We start from the raw sequence: 25,342 nt of genomic DNA, 5'->3' as shown, positions 1-25,342 counted from the left end.
TCAGCTTTAGTATCAGTCCTTCCAATGAACACCCAGGATTGATCTCCCTTAGAACGGACTGGTTGGATCTCCTTGCAGTCCAAGGGACTCTCAAGAGTCTTCTCCAACACCACAGTTCAAAAGCATCAATTCTTCGGCGATCAGCTTTCTTCACAGTCCAACTCTCACATCCATACATGACCACGGGAAAAACCATAGCCTTGACTAGACGGACCTTTGTTGGCAAAGTAATGTCTCTGCTTTTTAATATACTATCTAGGTTGGTCATAACTTTCCTTCCAAGGAGTAAGTGTCTTTTAATTTCTTGGCTGCAATCAGCATCTGCAGTGATTTTGGAGCCCCAAAAAATAGAGTCTGACATTGTTTCCACTGTTTCCCCATCTATTTCCCATGAAGTGATGGGACCAGATGCCATGATCTTCGTTTTCTGAATGTTGAGCTTCAAGCCAACATTTTCAGTCTCCTCTTTCACTTTCATCAAGAGGCTTTTGAGTTCCTCTTCACTTTCTGCCATAAGGTAGTATCATCTGCATATCTGAGATTATTGATATTTCTCCCGGCAATCTTGATTCCAGCTTGTGCTTCTTCCAGCCCAGAGTTCCTCATGATGTACTCTGCATATAAGTTAAATAAGCAAGGTGACAATATACAGCCTTGACGCACTCCTTTTCCTCAAGAGTAGCAGTAACCTTCTACCAAGATGCTTGATTGCATATACCCCTTTGTCAAGATCACAGGTACACTGTTCCCTCCATCTGCCAACCTTTACTTCTTCAGACAGTTCTCAGAGCTCTCTGAGACATGGTCTCCTGGGCTATAATTCTCAGGTTGGCCCAAAGAAAATTTTCCATTTTTTTGGTAGTATGACATAGTCTGTTTCTTTATTATTAATTCAGTTCAGTTCAGTTCAGTCGCTCAGTCGTGTCCGACTCTCCGCGACCCGATGAATCACAGCACGCCAGGCCTCCCTGTCCATCACCAACGCCCAGAGTTCACTCAAACTCATGTCCATTGAGTTGGTGATGCCAAACAGCCATCTCATTCTCTGTCGTCCCTGTCTCCTCCCACCCCCAATCCTTCCTAGCATCAGACTCTTTTCCAGTGAGTCAACTCGACGCATGAGGTGGCCAAAGTATTGGAGTTTCAGCTTTAGCATCAGTCCCTCCAATGAACACCCAGGATTGATCTCCTTTAGGATGGACTGGTTGGATCTCCTTGCAGTCCAAGGGACTCTCAAGAGTCTTCTCCAGCACCACAGTTCAAAAGCATCAATTCTTCGGTGATCAGCTTTCTTCACAGTCCAACTCTCACATCCATACATGACCACAGGAAAAACCATAGCCTTGATTAGACGGACCTTTGTTGGCAAAGTAATGTCTCTGCTTTTTTAATATGATATCTAGGTTGGTCATAACTTTCCTTCCAAGGAGTAAGTGTCTTTTAATTTCCTGGCTGCAATCAGCATCCCCAGTGATTTTGGAGCCCAAAAAAACAAAGTCTGACACTGTTTCCACTGTTTCCCCATCTATTTCCCATGAAGTGATGGGACCAGATGCCATGATCTTTGTTTTCTGAATGTTGAGCTTTAAACCAAACTTTTCACTCTCCTCTTTCACTTTCATCAAGAGGCTTTTGAGTTCCTCTTCACTTTCTCATAAGGGTGGTGGCATTTGCATATCTGAAGTTATTGATATTTCTCCCGGAATTCTTGATTCCAGCTTGTGCTTCTTCCAGTCCATTGTTCCTCATGATGTACTCTGCATATAAGTTAAATAAGCAGGGTGACAGTATACAACCTTGACATATTCCTTTTCCTATTTGGAACCAGTCTGTTGTTCCATGTCCAGTTCTAACTGTTGCTTCCTGACCTGCATACAGGTTTCTCAAGAGGCAGGTCAGGTGGTCTGGTATTCCCATCTCTTTCAGAATGTTCTACAGTTTATTGTGATTCACAGTATTATTTTATAATATTGTGCTTGTTTCTGCCATACAAAAACATTACTTCTCTTTTAGATTACTATGAATTAATTTTTTTGTGGACACATTTAAGTCTGGTGTGTGTGTGTGTTAGTCGCTCAGTTGTGTCTGACTCTTTGCGACCCCATGGACTGTAATCCACCAGGCTCCTCTGTCCATTGGATTCTCCAGGCAAGAATACTGGAGTGGGTAGCCATTTCCTTCTCCAGGATTTAAGTCGTAAAGGATACAACTCTAAAGGAGGATGGACAACAGGCTGACCTTCAGAAAATCATTGCCCTGATATATCTGCATAGGTAACCCCATCCATTGGGATGCTGACTTCCTAACAGGTAAAAGGTATGAGAAGTATGGGTACAAAATCTCATGATTTTAACTGCTAGCCCACAGATCTGCTATTTCCAAGTATTGGGAAGGCTTTTATGTTTTCCTTAAAGAAGTGGTTGCAAATCAAAACCACAATGAGATACCATTTCACACCAGCCAGAATGGCTGCTATCCAAAAGTCTACATGCAATAAATGCTGGAGAGGGTGTGGAGAGAAGGGAACCCTCTTACACTGTTGGTGGGAATGCAAACTAGTACAGCCACTATGGAGAACAGTGTGGAGATTCCTCAGAAAACTGGAAATAGAACTGCCATATGATCCAGCAATCGCACTCCTGGGCATACACACCGAGGAAACCAGAATTGAAAGAGACAGATGTACTCCAATGTTCACTGCAGCACTGTTTATAATAGCCAGGACATGGAAACAACCTAGATGTCCATCTGCAGAGGAATGGATAAGAAAGTTTTGGTACATATACACAATGGAGTATTACTCAGCCATTAAAAAGAATGCATTTGAATTAGTTCTAATGAGGTGGAGTAAACTGAAGCCGATTATACAGAGTGAAGTAAGCCAGAAAGAAAAACACCAACACAGTATACTAATGCATATATATGGAATTTAGAAAGATGCAAATGATAACCCTGTATACGAGACAGCAATAGAGACACAGATATATAGAACAGTCTTTGGGACTCTGTGGGAGAGGGTGAGGGTGTGATGATTTGGGAGAATGGCATTGAAACATGTATGCTGTCATATGTGAAACGAATCACCAGTTCAGGGTCGATGCATGTTACAGGATGCTCGGGACTGGTGTGCGGGGATGACCCAGAGGAAGGATAAAGGGAGGAGGGAGGTGGGAGGGGGAACTCATGTACACCCAGGGCGGATTCATGTCAATGTATGGCAAAACCAACCAATATAATATTGTAAAATAATTAGCCTCCAGTAAAAAAAAAATTAAAAAAAATAAAGTTAAGTTTGAGACTCCATAAAAGTCTCAGCAAAAAAAAAAAAAAAAAAAAGAAGTGGTTAGCCCATGGCTAACAGTGATTGAGAAAATATGATTGAAGTAACACATAATAAGTCATGGAATGTCAAACTAAGGCATGTAAGTGACATCTGGAATTGTTTAGTTTCATCAAGTCTAAACCAAAAAAGAAATTTATTGACCAGAAATGAAAGACAAAGACCATTGGCATATAGTGGAATCTATAATTGTAGGAGCGGATGAGACTACTCAGAGGGAATTAACATTTTTATAACAAAGAACTTTCACCTTAAAGTTTCCATACTTATTTTTAAAGGCAAACACTGAGCATTAGGTTAATGGATAAAAGGTTGCTTATTTGCTTTCTATTGTAACTATTACTACTTATTTGTAATTTTTTCAAAGCACACAGTAAGCCACTGGCTAAAAACAGCTTTTTAAAAGTATATATAGAGCATGGCATAAATAAGTGTATGTAATATCTGATGTTTTTAATTTATTGAAATATTTGTTATAAACCACATTTTTTCTATGTTGTGTATTTTTTCCTATGCAGTATAGAAGATAAGATGGTTGGATGACATCATCGATTCAATGGACATGAGTGTAAGCAAACTCTAGGAAACAGAGGACAGGGAAGCCTGGCATGCTGCAGTCCATGGGGTTGCAAAGTTGGACATGACTGAGCTATTGAACAGAAATATCTAAATTGGCAAAATATAAGTAATTCAGACAATAAAACAAGGCTCTAATCACTACTTCCATTACCTTACAATTTGAGTTTGTGTTTGTGGTTTTTTTAAAGTACTACATGAAGTTTTACAAATACCTTCAGTAGATGGGTTTGGTCACTAAGTCATGTCCTACTTCTTGTGACCCCATGGACTGTAGTCCACCAGGCTCCTCTATCCATGGGATTCTCCAGGCAAGAATACTGGAGTGGGTTGCCATTCCCTTCTCCAGGGGATCTTCCTGACAGGTATCCTGCACTGCAGGCAGACTCTTTATCAACTAAGCCACCAGAGAAGCATATTTTAATATATTTTGAACTCTTTTTTCTTCACTGTCATGAAAAGAGAATGGCTTAAAGGGAACTAAAAAGATATGACAACTGCATGCAATGCAGCCTGAGTTCCTTTTGTTATAAAGGACATTGAGAAAATTGTCAAAATCTGAATAAGATCCACAGATTAGGTAAGACTATTATATCAATGTTCACTTTCTGATTTTGATTACTGTACTGTGGTTATGTTGCCATGTTGAGTAAGTAGAGATAAAGAGGAACAATTCCTATAATTTGTTCTGAAACAGTTCAGGTGGGAAAAAACAAATGTAAGTGTGATATATATGCATGTACATATACATGTATGTGTCTGTATGTATAAACATCAGGGGCATTAATGCAATCCTTAAGAATTACACCAATTCAGTAAGTTACTATCTATAGAGAGAGTCTATATAAGATACACACAAATATATATATATATAAAACACACAAATATATATATATGAATAAAGTGCCTGTGTGTGTCTATGTAGAGAGAAATAAAGCGAGAGAAGGATAATGCAAATATAGCGAAATGTTAAACTTTGAGAAGTTACCTATTTGCTGTACTATTCTTAAAACTTTTCTGAAACTAAATTAATTGAAAACTAAAAACTCAAAAAGAATAAAAATAAAGCATGATTTAATAATTGTGTATGTGAGTTAAGTAATGTCTGACTCTCTGTGAACTCTTGGACTGTATCCCACCAGGCTCCTCTACCCATGGGTGGAATATTCCAAGCAAGAATAGTGGAGTGGGTTGCCTTTTCCTCCTCCAAGGGATGTTTTAGACCCAGGGATTGAACCCAGGTCTCTTGAATCTTCTGCATTACAGGCAGATTCTTTTACCTCTGAGCCACCAGGGGTGCCTTCGTTTAATAATTAGGAAATTATTAATAATTAGGAAATTCCAAAAGTCAGCCAAAAGGCCATATACTATATGTATAGCCAATAGGTGGCGCCAATGAGTACCCGTTTTCTTTAAACAATGTTGGAAAACAAAGTTTCTGAGTGTAGTGTTCAAAAGTCAGGAGTATTGAAACAATCTTTTAAGAATTACACCAGTTCAATACTATTGAATTAAACAACTACCTGTCTATGTGAGGACAGGATGCTCAACTCCCCCAAATACAGTCTAACTCTCAAAAGCCTCCTTTCACCTCAGTTAAATGAAGAACACCATTTACTTCCTGCACAGGGTTAAACTGCCCTCCTTGTACAAGTAAGTGGGCTTCTTATCTAGGTAATTCTGAAGGAGTTTCACCTTCTGTGGGGGTTAAAATGTATAACTGGCAGGAATGCAATCACAGTACTCATCTGGCTAAGGCAAAAAGCAGATTGCAGAAACTGATCTGATTAGCAAATATGATTTCTTCTAGTGGTAAGTTACATGTACAAACTACAGGAAACAGGATTTCATTAACACATAGATAATATTAAAAGATTCTGAATTTTCTCTTAGGACATACTGAACAGGAGCCAAGGATTTTTACACAATTTATTTCAAATAATAGAACTGAATGTGTCTCAGGAAATCTTACTGGCTCAATCTTATTTCACATTCCTAGAATTCAACTGCTAATGTCTATCAGAGGTGATGTTAATAATAACCATTTGCTCAACAAACTTCAACCAGGCTGATTTTAGTGACTATTTTTAGAAGTTCAAATTCTCATAATATGATTTTTGGATTTAAAAATTCTCACAGAGTACAACTTTGGAAATTTTGAATTACTGCAATGAACTAAATCTAATCATACAGATATATTAATTCAATTATATTTTTACCTTTAAAAGTTAAATAGATCACCTGAAATTTTCTTCCAGTTTCTAAACCCAATAAAGATCCAGTGTAGCTTCCCTGCCTTTCCCCCACACAGCATGGGAGTGCCATCAGACACCTGAAACTGCTCCCTATGGAGGGTGGGGTACCTTAGCAACACAGGTCTTAGGTTAGAGGGGGAGAAAAAACCCAGTTATCTAGACAAATCCTTTTACCTATTAAATAGACAATATTCAGTTCAGCAGTCGCTTAGTCGTGTCCGACTCTTTGCGACCCCATGAACCACAGCACGCCAGGCCTCCCTGTCTTCACCAACTCCCGGAGTTCACTCAAACTCATGTCCATCGAGTCGGTGATGCCATCCAGCCATCTCATTCTCTGTTGTCCCCGTCTCCTCCTACCCGCAATCCCTCCTAGCATCAGAGTCTTTTCCAATGAGTCAACTCGTCGCATGAGGTGGCCAAAGTATTGGAGTTTCAGCTTTAGCATCAGTCCTTCCAATGAACACCCAGGATTGATCTCCTTTAGAATGGACTGGTTTACAACTCCAAAAAAACAGGAGCACATCAATGAAGCATAAAAGGCCTGAAAATTAGGTGGTAGGATTTGATTCTAAAACTAATTTCGAAGTTATTCTTTTTTTCTCTTTTTAGTATAATGACCAAGGAATAGCAGGAGGAAAGCAGGGACTAAAACAACACTTTGTTGAGTGAACTTAATTCTCTTGAAAACATTTGACTGCACTGCTTCCATTTAATCAACTACTCCATGGTCCAAGGAGAAAAAATCAACATTTCACTGTGATAATTTAATCATGAGGCATCCCAATTTCCAACTTCAATTTCCTATCCTCTTGTTTCCCCCTTAAGTACGCTATCAGATGCCTCCCTTTCAATAATAAAGCCAAACAGATCCTAAAACTCTATCCATTATTTTTATAATTGCCTTCCCTCAAGACAGGTGACAACAGAAAAATGTTCCACTCTCCAAGAAGAGTGGAAACTTAAATGGAAAGAAAGAGTAAAGGGTTCATTTACTAATTTTTAAGTTTCTGTCTGAGTTTTTTCTCTCTGCAGCAGTAGTTTGGAGTGACAAGGCTCAGGGCTGGGTTTGCCTTGCTGTGAAAGAGCTAGAAGGGACCAGAAAATGACCAAAGGAATAGAAGGCAAGTTGATGCTGGCTGGGTGCAGCTGGCTGGGACTCAGGCTTGAAAGGAGAGGGAAGGAGAGTAGTGGGCTCTAAGGACAGGAGAGCAGGAAGGGCTTTGCAGCAAAAGCCAAGCATAAAGAGTATATATTCAGCTATCTAGGAATCTCAGCATCAAGATAGGCAGAAAAATGCAGGATTGGTTCTGCCAAAGGCAGAAAACCTGCTAGGCAGGATTGTATGGTAAAATGGTTTCTTTCACTCTTTCCAAAGATGCAACAAGTAGTTTTTCATTTCAGTACAATGGATGTAAACACAACAGGTAACACCCACTGAGCATCATTTCAGTCCGGACAACGATAAATTCAAAGGATCCAACAACAGAAGAATTGTAAGGCACACTGGAAAGAGGAAAGACCTGGGAGTTGACTAGGAGTTTGGAAACAAGTATATTGAAGCCGATCAACACACTTTGCTTAGTCAACACTGCATCTATGCTGGTAAGGAGGGAAAGGACTACATGGGAAAAATAAGGTCAGGGTTAGTTTTACATTTATTTATTCACATAGGAGGCAAATGCAAGCAAATTAAAAATAATGGGACTCTGGGAGAGAAATAAAGAAACACAATGGCTACAATCTTCTCCACCCAAAGTCAGTGGGCAGAAGCAAATATAATGAATGTGAGGAGACAAAAGTGCTCAAAAAGGAAATTCTTTAAATTGAGTCTAAAGCAGCACTGCCTAATAGAACTATGATATGAGCCACCTATGTGGCTAGTCACCACTTAAAAAACAGAAACAAAATTAACTTTTGTAATATATTGTGTTTAAACCAATATATCCACAATGTTACCTTTGAACATATAATCAATATAAAAATTATTAAAGGGCTGTTTCATATTCATAATATATGTATCAAGTCTTCAAAATCAAGTATGTATTTTACTACACACTGTAATGACACCCCCAGTGGCTCAGCAGTAAAGAAACCGCCTGCAGTGCAGGAGACCCAGGAGACACAGGTTCAATCCCTGGGTCAGGAAGATCCCCTGGAGAATGAAATGGCAACCCAATCCAGTATTCTTGCTGCAAAAATCCCATGGACAGAGGAGCCTGGAGGGCTACAGTCCATAGGGTCACAAAGAGTCGGACACAACTGATAAACTGAGCATGCATGCTCACACTTCAATCCCAGTGCTATACCAGCCTCAAGTCTAAGGCTCAATAGCCACAGGTGGCTGGTACCTATCAAGGTGGACAGCCCAGATACAAAATACATTTAATGATAAAAAGTAATCCATGGCATCAAGAAATACCAAAAAGTCTGTCAAAAGTAATGAATTTGGTTAGAAGTTTGTCAATGAATTTGGCAAGATAAGTAAAAAAGCACTAGGCCTACCATCTTACTGAAAGTACATTTAAAAAAAATCTCTTGGTCTCTACACAATAAGTGCTATTTCAATTCTTTCACAGAAAAATTGAAGACAAGTGTACACAGCAGTTTCTGAGGTATTCTTCTTATTTCAAGTTATAATCACTACTAAAATCTCCTGGTCCTCCAGAGACTCTACCTTTAACAGCAAGTGCAAGTATTTTGCTTATTTAGTGGTAGATGGAGGATTTTGTGTGGATCAAAGGAAGCCAAGTTCCCTCCCCTGCTCTTTGGAAACTGAAGAGAAAACTGACCTCACCATTCATTACGGCCTGAAGTGCTGCCACATGAATGAGCTGTGAATACTTATGGCTCTCATGTGACCAAACCACAGAGTTTCTGTCTGCAGTTACTTTATGGGTTGTTTTGGGCTGGTGATGTGGGATCGTCATATGTAAAGGGTCCTCTGTTCATGGAATTCTCCAGGCAAGAATACTGCAGTGGGTAACCATTCCCTTCCCCAAGGGATCTTCTGACCCAGGGATCAAACCCTGCAGGGTCTCCGGCACTGTAGACAGATTCTTTATTGTCTGAGCAACAGTAGAATCTGCCTGCAATGCAAGAGACCTGTGTTCGATCCCTGGATCAGGAAGATCCCCCGGAGAAGGGACTGGCAACCCACTTTAGTAATCTTGCCTGGACAATTTCATGGACAGAGAAGCCTGGAAGGCTACAGTCCATGTGATCACAAAGAATTGGACATGACTGAGTGACGAACATTTTCACTTGGCCTGGTGAGATATATACAGGTCTGAAGAAAAGGTGGTCTAAATTTAAATTCAGGTTCTTTTAATTGCCAGGCAAGTTGGACTATAACACAACTATCTGTATTCAGGGTACTTTAAAGATCAGCCACAAAAAGCAATGCATTCAGTTCAAATACCAGTTGATTTAGAAGTTTCTTTAATTAAAGCACACAACTGCATAGTTTATTCTGCTTCAACATGGGTTTGCAGGTGGGACAGGGAACAAATAATATTCACCATGTTTTTGTATACTGATCAAGCTTAAAGATGTCATTCAATATATTAATCTACATATGCTATAGTGTAAGTCTAGTATATTACTAGTGTAAGAGTATGCGCCACCTTATGTATTATATGTGCTTCCCTGGTAGCTCAGCTGGTAAAGAATCCGCCTGTAATGCAAGAGACCCCGGTTCGATTCCTGGATTGGGAAGATCCCCCGGAGAAGGGAAAGGCTACCCACTTCAGTATTCTGGGCTGGAGAACTCCATGAACTGTACAGTCCATGGGGTCTCAAAGAGTTGGACACAACTGAATGATTTAAACCACTCAGTGATTTAAACTACTTGTATTATATATAACTTATAATGCTATATTATATTACAGTTCCTGCTGGATGGCATGCATATGCTTTTCTCTATATACTACTACAGCTATAGGCAGAGAAGCATGTTTTTCTTGGACCTTGCTGACAAAAATTTCTGTTCATCAAACCCGTTCCACACAACTGTCATGAACCGAGGGATATTTGTCATTTGGTTTTCAGCAATCAGCAACAACCTGGAGATCCCAAGACTAGAGAATAAACTCAGATACTCTACCTTGACTCAAACCAGAAAAGAATATATCTTTTAGAGTTATAGCTACAAACCTACATACCAGCATGCTGACCGAGCACTTTTAGGGAGTGAGCAGACAGAAAAACAAAGGGCTGAAAATTTTCTTCTTCGCAGACAAATAAAACAAAGCAACTGAAATGAAAAGTGTAGGGAGTCAGACAGACCCATATACTCACCTGCATTGGAGCCAGTCAAATTATAACGCGCATTCAACTTCTTGATGATGTTCTCGTGGATTTGGTACCACTCACTCTCTGTATTACACCTGTGAAATCACGGCCACTCTGTTAAGCTTTGATGATGCATGAGATGTCCTTACTACACACCTGCCCCTTTTCATATAACCACTATAATGTACTTCTTTAAACCTTCCTTCAGTTCTCAACACAGAGAACATGGCTTGGCTTAGCTGCCCCAAGATAAGCAGGAATGACCATATCTGGTAATGCATGACCAACTACTTCATGAAGTCGCTGAGATGAACAATTCAGGTTATGAGAAGCTCAGAGAACAATGCATACAGTGGAAGGAAGTACAGGCGAAGATTCTGACTCCTTGGATTTGGATACTCACTATTAACTGAGCTATGTTCTTTGGGTGAGTTATTTATTCTGTACCTTGATCTGTTCATTTGTGAAATGGGGGTAATATACTAGAACACTGAACAAGCTTGGCTTTAGGATAATCCCTGGCATAAAGTAAATGCTCAGTAAACATTATTTCTCATTATTGAATCTCCACCTATTATATCATGACCAAGTTGGCTAGCATCAAAATGCAACTGAGGTTAATACAACCTGCACTGGCAAAAACCTGGTGGGATTTACTGAAGGGTAATTAAGGTAACTCTTCTAGATTTTCTACATCTAGGCCAAAAGGCATTTCTCCGTCTCTCACTCTGACAGCCATCTGTCTTTCAGCTCTTGTCTTTCACCAGCTCATGCTATCTTTGTGGACGTGGTAGAGTTCACCTAGGAGACTGAAGATTCTTGAGAACTGGATGTAGGACTGGTAGATACCTGTGTTCCCCTCAGTACTTTGAACACTGTAGGTGCTTAAAGAAATACCAGCTACATGAATGACTGAATGGATAGCCCTCTAACTGTTACTCCTGATGATTTGTTAATATCTGGGTCTGCTCTCTTCTTACTGCTGAGACTTCCCCAGTTAGGCTGGGGAGACCCTCCCTCATCTGAATGTGTTTGTAAATTCACTACTATCTTTCATTAGCAACAAAGGCTCTCTCCCAAGGGTCCTGACTATCAAAGATTCTATAACTATCAAACAAAATATTCCACCCTATAGTGACTTCTTCCTTGTGATCTCATCTGTAGCCAATAATTCACAATGTGCTTACATATTAATTTATTTCACCGCCATAAGCTTTTCCAGGATGAACTTGATGGAGGTTATTTTCGAACCAGTTAGCAGTAGGATAGCAAATAAGAGCACTGACACTGAGAAGGTTGGAAAATTAAGATGAAATAAAACCATTCCATTTGTCCAGCTGTAAGATACCAAATGGCCACTTAGTACACCCTGCACCTAGTTTTCTTAGTTCAGCTCAGTGGGGAAGGAAGAAAGATAGCATGCTTCCTATTAAATAGTTAAGGGACTCCAGAATTCATGCTTTTAACTTATAAAACTCCAAATAAAATAAAAGCTCCTAAAGTATGTGAATGAAATATCTTCCAGGCTCAGATGAGGTATTTGTTGCTATTCTCTGTTTGAGTCCCAGTTTGGGCTACGGATTTGGTCACCTTAACAAATAGAAACTTCTTCCAAATTGTTTCTAACAGTCACTCCTCTAAAATGTTTTAATAAATTCTAGTTTCTTTTTCATCTACAATAAGTTTTGACTGCCTAGCATTCATCCTGGAATGGATTCATAAATTGCTGAACTGTAATTTTTAAGGGATCTCTCTTGCATCAAGAAGAACCCCAAACCTCATTTGATATTTATGAAAAAACAGACAATATCAACTGCAAAGAGCAGTACAACTTGATTTTAGGAGAGTGAGTATCTCCCACACAACTGGAATTCATGGGTCTTCCTTGGCTGGTTGCATAATCAAGAGGGATGCAAGCAACTCCAGGTCCCCCAGTTTTCCCATTGACAAGATAAATCTAACACTTCCTACGCATACCTGGAAAGATCACTCAAAGAAACAAAGAAATTGAATTTGTGAGAAATTTTAGTTTTTCTTAAAAAGCAAGGTCACCTAACAGCATCATTGTCACATCACTAGACAGTGGTGTGAAAGAACACCCTGAAACGTGCAACCTGGCAACATGAGAGCTCAGGGTCTGAGTTAGGCAGTCCTGACTTCACCGCTGGTTCCTGTTCTGATTAGTCAGGTGATCTGGGGTGCTATTTAGCCTCTCTGTCCCCTTATGTGGATAACAGCGCCAACAGCATCTGCTTCATGAGTTTGTCATGAAATTAAAGTGACACGACACATGCAAAGTGCTTATTAACATGGTTCCTTGCACATAGTAAGCACAAAGTAAATGGTGGCTATTATCATTAGTATTGTTGCAATTAAATGATGTTTCACAATCACCAGTAAAATTTAGAAAGGGGATTATACTGGATTTATGCTCCACCATGGGATCAAAGAGTAGCATGCTTTACTCTCTCCTGTCGTTTCACCAAAAGTTTTCAAGTTTAATATCAAGGTCACAGATTTAATCACTCTTAAAAGAGACAAAGAGAGTTTCTAGTCCTAATCCACAGGGTATAAGTGAATCTTTGTCAACTGATTAGCAAACACGTGGTGCAGGTCCCAGGGCCTCGGGGTAGAAGATGGATAAATCCAAGAAACCCTGCAGCTGTCGTCAAAAAGCAATCTGAAGTGTATGTCCCACAGGTAGTGGGCCACGTGGGTCCCCTCCACATATGGAAAAACCATTGGCACACGCCGCAACAGCTGGAACAGATAACTAAAGCAAGCTCACTCACAGAGGAGGTCAGTAGTGTGGACCTCCAATCAGGAATGCGGATCCCAGATCCCATCCCCCAGGGCATCTGCTCTGAGGATGTCACTGTGTGTCATCTCTCCATTGTCAGACCTGTGGGGAGGTGCTCAGGGAAGGGCAATCGAAAACCATGTGCCTTTTTAAAAACTTAGGATGTGGAATACATTAAGTGGATTTTCTTTGTGGAATGTTCAAACTGAACTGTATCTGTTGCCACTGACCCTCAAAAGATGCATAAGCCACGTTCTGAGGATCTTATTTGGAAATAGGGTTTTTACACAGAAAATCGTGTTAAAATTAGGTTGTTTAGGGTGGGTCCTATCCCAATATAACTAACTAGGCCCACATAAAACGGGGGAAATGTGGTTACAGAAACAGACATACACACCGGGAGAAAGTCATGTGATGATGAAGGCACACATCAGGTCGTGCATCTACAGGACACCAGAAACGAGGAAAGAGAAGCAGGGAACAGAATCTCCCTCCCAGCCCTCAGAAAGAATCAGTGTAGCCAACACTGTGATCTGGGAACTGTAGCATCCATTACAGTGAGACCATAAATGTCTGTGGCTTAAGCCTCCCTGTTTATGGTGCTTTGTTAGGGAAGCCCTAAAATGGGCTTTCCTGATGACTCGGTCAATAAAGAATCCTCCTGCTATGCAGGAGACCTGGGTTCCAGCTCTGGGTTGAGAAGATCCCCTGCAGGAGGAAATGGCAACCCACTCCGGTATTCTTGCCTGGGAAATCTCAAGGACAGAGGAGCCTGGCGGAATATAGTCCATGGGGTTGCAAAGCGTCAGACATGACTTAGCGACTAAACCACCACGTAATAAACTAATAATACATAAAGTAAGAGGGGAATCACCAAATCTGAACTTTTTTCTTAATTCTAATTAGTTTATGTTAAAAACTATTTCCATTTTCCTAGAACAAATGATGGAGAAGGCAATGGCAAGCCACTCCACTACTCTTGCCTAGAAAATCCCATGGATGGAGGAGCCTGGTAGGCTGCAGTCCGTGGGGTCGCTAAGGTTCGAACACGACTGAGCGACTTCACTTTCACTTTTCACTTTCACACATTGGAGAAGGAAATGGCAACCCACTCCGGTGTTCTTGCCTGGAGAATCCCAGGGACGGGGGAGCCTGGTGGGCTTCCGTCTATGGGGTCGCACAGAGTCGGACACGATTGAAGTGACTTGGCAGCAGAACAAATGAACTTTCTGAGGGTAAAGATATAACAGGTTTTAAATTCTTGAGAGGTATTCTATGCAGTGGATGGTCCACCCAGTGGGTAAGCTATCTGTTCTTTTTGGTTCTCAATTTCATAATTCCTCTGAAAGGCAAATGATGATTTGTAGGCTCAATTGTAGTACGCCTAGAGATTATTAAGTTTTCGAGGAATGGCTCCTAAACTCTGCCCATCCCTGGCTCTTCCATTACCCACAGAAAGCAGGATTCACCACATAGGATCCCCACATACCCCCGGGCCCACCTCAGCCCACATCATGTGCAAGCTTCTTACATGTACACTTTCAAGATGAGGTCATCTTTCGTCTCTCCAGTCAGCAGGTCAGCAATGCTAAGAACTGCACAGCCAAAGGGTCGCCGGTACTGGACACTGCAGGCATTCTTTTTTTCTCCTGCCCCCATTCGACCTGTTCAATTAAAAAGCACACCTAGTTCAAGGAGGCATTTGATTAATCCAGCTTAAGATAAGACACATACAGCTATAACATAAGCCATATGAAATGTAATGGGTGATGGTAAAGACACAGATTTGGGGCAACTGTTGCCTCCGTTCTGAGCTCTCCCCTCAGACCACATATTTGTGTGACCTTGGGCATGCAGTGCAAACTCTGGCCATTGGCTGTTACCTATAAAACATGAAGACTGAAGCTGAGCCCACGTGTGGGTACCCTTCCTGAAGCATTCATGAAGGCACCCCAGGAGAATCGCATCCAAAAAGGCAGTAGGGGTGCCTATTTCATTTTCTACTTGTAAGATTCTCCATATTTTAAAAAATGATTTCAAACATTTCACCTCTGAAAATAAGCGATTTGAGATTACTTGAAGGTAGAGCAAGTACGCACAGGTGAGCAAATGAGCATGTTCTTTCCTGACTCAGTACGCAGGCTGAGATCTCCAGGGATCCTTTTTTAACCCTGACATGGTTTCTATTTGTTTAAATTGTTAGACGTTTTTAAATCTGTGGTTGAGGTACTGTTTTAATTTACTGTTGCATTTAATTACCAACGGGCTATTTTGAAAACTGAAAGCAAAAAGCACACTGGAGCTGTAACATAACAAGCTAACGTGAGGAAAAATAATGAAAAAAGTCTGTCAGTCTGTTTCCAGATGCTAGGGAACAGATCTATACGTTGTTTCCATCTGACTGAAGTCCTCCTACAGCATGTCTGCTTGGCTCTAGTACTTTCCAAATCCAATGCTAAATAGAAAAAAAGAAAGGAATGAAGTATTCAATTTGGTTTTCATTCTTCAGTAATAAAGGAAAATTGCCCCTCTGATATATCAACTTCAGAGTAATATTTATAAATAGAAGCTGGAATACCACTTAATGGTGGTAAAAACCACAGAAAAAAAACAACAAAAAAAAAGAAGAGGACTTCTGACATAATGAAAAGGATTTTTCCCTTTTGAAGTCCCTTTTGAATAATTAATGTGTGACAGCCTTGAAATGTACTTTCTTGGATGATGTTTCATTTCCATTGGTATATTACTAATATATTGATTAACAGGCCTAAGGATAATAAGAATGCTGATTTACAATGGAATCATGTACTAGACTCAACACTATAAAAGGAGTTGAGAGGACTCCTCTGAGATCAGGGACCGGTGTTTACCATGTGACATGCATGGGTTTGGTGAGTCATTAGATATTTACCATGTAGGTATAGGGTTTCCCAGGTGGTGCAGTGGTAAAGAATTCACCTGCCAATGTAGGAGATGCAAGAAATATGGGTATGATCCCTGGGTCGGAAAGATCCCCAGGAGAAGGAAATGGCAACCCACTCCAGTATTCTGGCCTGGAGAATCCCATGGGCAGAGGAGACTGGTGGGCTGCAATCCATGGGGTTGCAAAGAATCAGCTACAATTGCCAGCACATGCAGGCAGCACAGGGGGTCATGTAGGTACAGGCTTATTAACAGGGTGAATACATAAACCTGACCACTGTGAATTCAAGAATAGTAAGCAAAACAAGCATAATAAATGTAATAGGACTAATAATTATTAGGGCAAAGGTTGTTCCTCCAGTTACATGAATTAGTAGGTGTCCAGCTGTAATATTAGCTGTTAGCTGTTGGGCTACTGGTTGGGTGAATATGCAAATAGTTTCAACAATTACAAATATACTGATAAGAGGAATGGCTATTCCCTATGGTAGAAAATACATTAGAGATGCTTTTGTTTTATGGTGAAAGCCTATAATGATTGTTCACGATAAAAAAGGGATAAATATACCTAAAATTATGAAAAGTTGTGTGGTGGGTATAAATGAATGTGGTAAAAGACCAACTAAGTTTGTTGGGTTGATAAATAAGCAATATAAGTATTTCTGTTCAGGTCTACCCTTTATAGTTATGAATGGCCATAATCTGTTTGTTGCAAGTTGAACCAATCACTGCTAAATAGAAATCATGCAGTTATTCATGAATCTAGTGTGGGGAAACTATTTCTCTTTATTTCCTCCCCTTCTTTCCGATCAAAGACCAGGCCTCAAACTCCACGGCAGGTGCTGTCACTTCCAGCTCTCTGCAGCCAGTGCAGGTCAGTGTGCCCTTTTCTTATTAAGTCTATACAAGGAATATTCTAGAAAAAGTTCTTACTCTTTCTAGAATAATTTTTCTACTTGTCCCTGATAGACAAGGACCTTCCACTCCTTCATTTCACTGAAGCAGATTAAATCTTAACTTTTCTCAGTTTCTTACCTTCATTATTACTAGGCTGATCATCAGGCAAGTTTTTGCAGTAATGTCAATATAGAATTAATTTTATCAAAGCTTAGGGAAGGAGGTAGGTAATTTAGGATTCAACATTCATTCTGATGACTTAATGATCATAAATAGCTTAGTAAAATATACAGCCGCTGATCAAATGCCAGGTTGAAAGGCAGCCCTGTGATGGGTAATACTATGCAGTAGTTTCCTCCGCTGTATCCTGGGAGTGAAGGACAGAGATGCCCAGCCCATGGGCAAACAAGACGTGATCATTCTTTACCACCAGAAACCTGTAGATACTTTCTGAACGTTCTGAAAGCTAAAGTGGTTTACTTTTTATCGCAACCCTGTAGAAAATTATATTCAAATTGTATCTATGTTTACATGAAGATATCCAAAATGACATTTTACATTAACAACTGCTGTGACAAATTTGAATAAATTAAAAAAAAAAAAACCACAAAGTTATATAAACTGCACCCCTGCCATCCTGGGCACAGACAGAGGCTCTATCTCATAAATACTCAGAAACATGCATTACAACTGTGCCAGTTTTAAAAGACTCTTTCCAATTTCTACACCCCATACTCATGTATAAAAAGAAAATTACCAAATTACCAAAGACAGTTCACTGATTTATTTATTTCTACTGTCCCTCAAACATGAAAAGAAGATAAAATTAAATGGGTTTTTCAGAACAGACTTTTATGAGGAAAAAATGCTTAGAAGATCTTTGTTGAAACAATGTTTTATAGTCTCTCTCAATGCAAAATGGGGTTATCATGTGTATAAAATAAAAAGCCATAAAAAAAATAAAAGTCACCATGTGGGACTGCATGGTGAGATATTACTATTCTGCAGAAGTTTTCCTCAGCAGGTCGTGTGAGCAGGTTAGTGAGGAAGGGGGAGCCAATTCTCAGTATCAGTTGGTTAGCTTTCCTAGAGAAATGACTTAGCTTCCACCATGTATTTCTTCCAGCATAAAATGCCTGCCTTTAGAGGTCTTATATATGTAAACCTAGTGACCGTATTTTGGTTTTGATGTGCAAGGGCATCACAGAATACTGAAAGTGTGTCCTGTAAGAGGTTAGTGTTACGTTATGTGAGTGTTTCCACAGTCAAATCAAATCTGGAGAGAGCAAGGGTCAACAAAGGTAGAGAAGCAATTTTATTCTTCCCTGCAGGATTTCTCAAGACTCTTTAATAAGCTGATGAAATTATACAAGTGAAAAATACATATACAGCATTCAATTCTCCATAGCCTTTTTCTTATAGCACCTTGTGTAATAGTGTTCTGCAGCCTTCCACATTTTGGGAAATGCCAGTTGGTGTAAAGTTTTCATAAATGTGTAGAAAATCCAGCTCCTAAAAGTTTAATGTATGCTGTTAACAGAAATTAGAATTTGAGTAGACAAATACCAAGTTTATGAATCCAATATTTTTAGAAAGTCCAATAAAACAAAATGAAATGCAGCAGGCTAACTAATGACTTATATGGAGAGAGAACAAGCTCTATTTCTGGCGGTGTGAGAGTCTGGGGAGATCAGAACCCCAAATCCTGTGAATATTGGATTCAGATCTTGCTTGGACTTCTTTTTGATCCAGACAGCACATAAATCACAAGTACACAGAAACCTCTCAGCTATTCTCCCCGTCGTGCTCCTATCATACCGACAAATGTCACACCTACCGATTCGGATGATGTGCACAGTGATATAGATGTCCTTTCTGAGTTCGCTGCTACCCAAGTCCTACCAAAAAACAAAGTCTGGTCATTGTAGAACTCATCCTTTAGGCAGAAGCACTTGAAGGGACAGCACATTGTTTTAACAAATAACAGAAGAAAGACAAGTATGAGCATTCTTAATGGATTTTTTTGGGAGCAGAAGCACATAATTCAAATCCTGTTCTAAAAATACCACTGTGATCAACTTTCCTGTAAGCCTACAGATATCAAATAAGACTTAAAAAAGAAAAGCCTGTTCTTTTTTCAGTCTCTAGCTCACTCATTCTTTAAATATTTCTTAAATACATACTAAATACCACGTGCCACTCTGAGCCCTGTCACACTGGGCTTCAGCCATAAAGAACAGGCTCTCATATACACTGAAGGGACAAAAGTGTGATTGTGAAAGCTGACATTCAGATTTCAGGGCATTATTGTAATTTACACTCTTCCCTGGTGGCTCAGACAACAAACAATCTCCTGCAATGCAGGAGATCCAGGTTTGATCGTTGTGTCGGGAAGATCCCCTAGAGGAGCAAATGGCAACCTACTGCAGTATTCTTGTCTAGGAAGTCCCATGGACAGTGGAGCCTGATGGGCAAAGAGTCAGACACCACTGGGCAACTAACACTTTCATAACACTTTCACTGTAATTTATGTGTTATTTACAAAATTTCAGCAAATCTACTATGTTCTCTCATAATAACTTACGTCTCTTAAATAAGATAAAGTACTTAAGAAAGAATCTGCCTCCTTGATAAAACAAGATCCACTTACCACGAAGAGAGAGCAGTGTCGTTCTGGTTTATCTGGGGCTTTGGGAAGCCCGTTTCTATTTAGCCTCAAGAAAAATCTCTCACTACAACAGAAAAGAAGTTGAATATTTTTAGAATTAATTAATATTTAAGGACTCATCACCTTTCTAGTTGCTCTTTGTCCTAAGGGTTAAACTCAAAATTTTTTAGGCTTTTCACTGATATCAAAACTGTGTATATAAATTAGAAGAACAACCAAGACAGTAAACATTTGCTTCACTTCTGACAAAGCTGGCAAAGCAGAATGTGCAAAGGCAGAAAATACACAAATGCAAACCAAAAAAATTAACTTTTAGAAAGTTTCCATATCCATGAAATCATCACTATTACTTTAAAAAGTAGAAACAAGGACACTAAAAGGAAAAAACCTGACTAACGTGTTCTGTGTATTTTACGCAAGATTATTTTTCATGCTTTGTGTCATAGTATTTACTTCACATCATACATGAACACTATTCCGAGTGCTAACAATCCATTAGAAGGCTTAGTATTTTATGCTCTTATAAACCTAATCCAAAACACAAAAAGAGAGGCCAGGGAGTGAAACCTGAATAGAAGACCTCACAATGCCTGCAGAGCTTGCAATTGATATTGCAGCAACACCTGGATTTAAATACAAATAATGCTGATCAGCCACTAATTCATTTCAAGGTAATGTGGTACAATATTTATATTCAAAAAAATAAAATAAGTATCACTCCTGCCCCCACATTAATGTACCAGCTACCACAAGCTTCTGAATTTCAATATCCTGGTGCCCAGGATAGAATAAAATGGCTGGCTGCCTCAGGCAGAGAACACACAGCTAACATCTCCAAAATGTGAAATTAGCAAATGGCGTGGCCTTGGTCAGTAGCTTCCTTCAATCTAGGGATCAAGCAGAGAAAGGGAGAGTAGAGCATTAGGAAGGCTCAGACCCTTCCAAGTCTCCATGTATATTCATCACTTGGTTCTTGCCATAAATAATGGTGCTGTCTTCCAAAATCTCCCTTCTCCCCTATAGGGGGAGAAATGAGAACCATAATCAGATCTCTAAGGAAGCATATGGTTTTAAATTTATGGTTGTTTTGGAACATTTTTATTCTCTTTTGCCACCTAAATCAAGACAGATACAATTAACAGATTCAACTACCTGGCTCACCCTGTCCTTTTTTAATGCCTATCCCTGATCTTTCACACAACAAAGGGCAAGCAATACACATGTCTATGGGGTCACTTCCTGCACCTATTACCTATGCCTTATTCCACAGAGCAGTGGCTGATGAGATCTGATGAAGAAAATATAAATTGCTGCAAGGATTCTCAAATGAAGCATACGAAGTTCCCATATAATTCTGAGTCAGAGGCTGGAAATGACAGATTGTACCAAGACTGCAGAGTTAAGTTAATCTTATTCAATTGTCATTTACTGTAATTCATGGCTAAGGACTGCAAGCTCACCTCAGAGTGGAAGAATATTCACTATTATTTCAAATTTAAGATGTACTAAAAGGAAATGTACAAAAATTCATCTTGGGGAAAAATGAATTACACTTTAAAATAATCATAGCATTGGGTAATACTACTTCTTTAAGAAAACACTATTTTTATTTGAGAATGGGCACTCTGCTAACGACTTTACATGGATTAACCCCTTTTATCCTCACAATGCCCTTGAGAAGTTGGTACTCTTATTATGTCATTTTATAATTGGGAAAACTAAGAAATAGTAAATAGTTTTGTCCAAGATCACAGAGCTGATGTGCGACTGAGTAGGAATTCTATGCCACATAATACCTACCTTCATGCAAATGCTATAAAATAAATTCTTTCTCTGCTTCATAGAATAACTGAGCATATTTACAGAATATTGAGATAAGGAAGAAGTCATTCATCTGTAAGGGACACCCACTGACTCAGTGAAGCCTGGTCCAAGCTCTCTCCATACTCTTTCTGGGCTAAACTTGATTTAGTAGGTTCCAAAGCCATCCCTGGTTTGAAAGTGTTCCTTGGTAATTTTTTCAATGAAATAGTCTTAGAAAAATGACCTTGGAAATAAATTTTACTAAACAAATGTGAAGCCCAGAAAGAGTTAAGTATGTGGTTTTAGTTGGTCAAAACTCCTAAAGTTTAAGACCAGTATTTGGTTTTGCTTCTTAGTCAGCATCTACTGATATGTTTATTTATTATATTTTAGCCCAAAACGAAAGCAGTGTGATCATTTTCCCCTCTTCCAATTATAGGCAGCATGCTCTATTCTATATTTCTGAGGTGCATTTATGTTTGAGACTCCTCTTTATTCAGACTAAAACATCTGAAACAAATGCCACTTTATCTTCTGAAAGATCAGTCAAAATGATAAATAACAATAATATTAATTACAAAAGTCAATACAGCATTCCAGATATTGAGACCTTAACTTTAATGCTGATATAAAATACTATTTTATATTCACAAATTTTATCAATATTTTGGTAAAATGTTTTCTAAAGCATTCCATTTCAGGGATTCCTTTTGCTCTATCACTATTTTAATTTCAGTAGTCTAGACAGAATTCTGATTATGCAAGTATCATATCCTGTTTCAGAAAGAATATCAATATTTACTAAGCCATATCCCTTAACTTAAGCATGCCTTCAGTCTGAAAATAGACTGAAGATGGGTACTACGGAGAAAAAAGTCATGTGCAATTTTCTTAAAACACAGACTTCTAAGAGGGGGGGAAATCTCTCTTATGGTCAACTAAACAAATCTTTTTTATTGATCTGGTGACAAGTTGTTGGTATACAAATTCAGTTTCTTTCAGCTTTGGTGATAGAACAACCACTTAATCCAGCAAATGGTTTCAGAAAAATAAAAAAAGAACTACAGCAACACATTTCAGAACCTTTGAATTACAAATAAATACCCACCCACATGCTCACCAGGTGGTATTAGTGTTAAAGAACCTGTCACCCATCTGCCAGTGCAGGAGATGCAACAGACACGGGTTCAGTCCCTGGATCCCTCCTCCCCTGGAGGAGGGCATAACAATTCTCTCCAGTTTTCTTGCCTGGAGAATCCCATGGACAGAGGAGGTCACAAAGAGTCAGACAGGACTGAGCGATAAACACTTTCACGCTTTCACACACTCACACACATTTGGAGAATGCCAACATGTTGCCTTTAAGGCCAGGGAAGAAACTAAATAAGTCAATGACATTCCACTATGACACATCTAAAATTCTCTCAAAAACTTTTGTGGCCACCCACAAAGATATTTTCAACTTTCTACAGTTGAGTCAAAGAGTGGCAACTCTGATCAGAAAACAACATTAGTTTTTGTCAATTTAAAAAGTGTCCTATTACCAGCCTGGAAGAGAAGGGGAGGTTGGGAGAGAATGGATACATGTATATGTATGGCTGAGTCCCTTTGCTGTCTACCTGCAACTACCACAATATTGCTAAGTGACTATACTCCAAGAAAATAAAAAGTTTAAAAATAAAGCAAAAAAGTGTTCTATTATAAGAAAAAACTCATTGTAGAGAAGCCCCTCCCCCTTCCCCTAAGGGTGGGGGGATTATAAGATGTGCATACTTACTATTTCCATTGCCAGATATCAGCTAATGATTTGGTAACTTCTAGGTATTTAAAGACTGAACAAATACAATCTTTTAGGAAAAAAATACAAATTATTGGGTAGCAACATTCGCTCTCTTCCATATAACATCTTTTACACTTCATGATAGCAAAATACTTGAAATTCTCCAGTGACATATCAATCAATGGCACCTTACCATCATATGTGAGAGTCACCTAATTAACTTCAAGACCACTCTAGATTCTAGTCCATGCCATGTAACTCTGTCCACCACACACATTCTAAGTCTTTATTATAACAAATATATTGTAATGGAAGTATCTATAGTGACATATTTTCAAATGGGAATGCCTCCTTCTTCATCATCAAACAATGCATTAGCACATAGAACACTTTCAGCAACACTGAAGAAATGGGATTTGATATTATTACTAGCAGAGGAAAAAATCATTTGACTTCCCCTTACAGTGCTGTGTGCTCCCAGAGGAAATTTCACTGCCAGAGAAATTTAGTGTCCACCTGAATTCCTTGTGTGAGCCATTATGAATCATTGTGTGATAAATCAACAAGAGTAAATTGTAAAAAAAAAAAAAAAAAAAAGAGTAAATTGTGTCTTTGGAAATAAAGAATGAAAAATCACAATTATTTATTATTTATAATGTGCCTTCTTCTAAAAAGGATTTGAGAAAACCAAGATATTGAAGTAACAGTGGGCATATTCATCCCCAGATATCCCAGGGGAAAATAGTACAATTCAAAATACACCCCATCCTGGTGTACATACACTTTACACGGATTTTCTCTAAGTTTCACAATCACCCTATAAGGGAGGAGCTCCTCCCATCCCCATTTTACAAATGAGAAAGCTGGAGTTTGGAGACACTGGTAAGTTGGCCAAAGTTGCATGGTCAGTCAAGAATGGAGCCAAGAAATTAATTTCCAGGGTCTGATACCAAAGTCTCAGGTCTTAACCACAAAGCTATCTTCATAAGAACAGAACACCTCATAACAGACACAAAAAGAGCAAGTCTAACCATATCATGTGAACCCAGGGTTTTTATTGTGAATATGTACAAAAATAATTATTAAAAAATGCGTGAAGCCAGACAAAAATAAATAAAGCCACAAACTTATCTATGTTTAGGGAGTTTATGTCTGTTCCAACAGCATAGTTGATAGAAAAGTTCTTACCAATGATGCAAATAACATGGGCAGCACAGTAGGGATCTGAAGACCCTAATAGCTTCTCTTCTCAGCAGGATAAGATGCTCCTATCTTCCCACTCCTTCTTCTAACACACAGAAGCAGCTGTCCTTCTAATGGCCCTACCCAGGGCCTTGGAGGCCTTCTGGACAGATGTGGGAGGGTCCTCCCAGCTTTCTGAGTCATCATATCAAGTGGCTCTCCAATAAGGCATTTCTAGGACAATCATTTGCTTTCATAGAGCAATGTACCCACAGTTAGGGATGACCAACATCAAGGACATTTTTGTATTGCTCTATATGGATTTTTGTTTATAACTCTATAGCTCCCCTCTTATAAGAAGCAATGTACCTATAGTTAGGAATGCCTAGTGGTTTAATGTTTGTGAAAGTTACACAACATATACTTTATACAATAATTTATGATGATAATATATTGACGTTGAAATTTGATTAATCCACAAAAATTGCAAAGAATACTTTCAAAATCATTTTGGACAGTTAAAACACTGAAATAAATTTATGTTCTCCAAAAGCAACAGTAAAAAAGGAGAGAAAACACTTGGATGGTCATGTTCTGGTACACAAACTGGAAAAAGAACTATCTGGTTCTTTTGTGCTTATACTTTATAGAGGGCTTCCCTGGTGGCTCAGCAGGGAATCCACCTGCAATGCAGGAGATGCAGGAGGCACAGGTGTCATCCCTGGGTTGGGAAGAGCCCTGGAGGAGGTCACAGCAACCCACTCCAGTATTCTTGCCTGGAGAATCCCATGGACAGAGGTGCCTGCCAGGCTACAGTCCATGGGGT

At 39.3% G+C, this 25,342-nt stretch overlaps 1 protein-coding gene across 4 annotated transcripts in view; it reads right to left on the bottom strand.

The window, feature by feature from the left end:
- DOCK4 (dedicator of cytokinesis 4) overlaps window positions 1–25,342 on the bottom strand; it is a 488,437-nt gene that overhangs the window by 215,448 nt on the left and 247,647 nt on the right. For all 4 annotated transcript variants that reach the window (XM_055420853.2, XM_055420851.2, XM_055420852.2 and 1 more), the window contains exons 9-12: window positions 19,734–19,815; window positions 18,921–18,981; window positions 14,796–14,928; window positions 10,471–10,559 (exon numbers count right to left, since the gene is read on the bottom strand). In XM_055420853.2, coding sequence (XP_055276828.1) covers window positions 10,471–10,559; window positions 14,796–14,928; window positions 18,921–18,981; window positions 19,734–19,815 — 365 coding nt within the window. The remainder of the gene's footprint in view (window positions 1–10,470; window positions 10,560–14,795; window positions 14,929–18,920; window positions 18,982–19,733; window positions 19,816–25,342) is intronic.

Source organism: Moschus berezovskii, chromosome 3, assembly GCF_049115385.1.
Source record: "Moschus berezovskii isolate FMDL1 chromosome 3, NW_MosBer_1.0, whole genome shotgun sequence".
In the NCBI taxonomy this organism is placed as follows: domain Eukaryota; kingdom Metazoa; phylum Chordata; class Mammalia; order Artiodactyla; family Moschidae; genus Moschus; species Moschus berezovskii.
The sequence above is the reverse complement of the archived record's forward strand: the minus strand, read 5'-3'. Positions and strand labels throughout refer to the sequence as shown.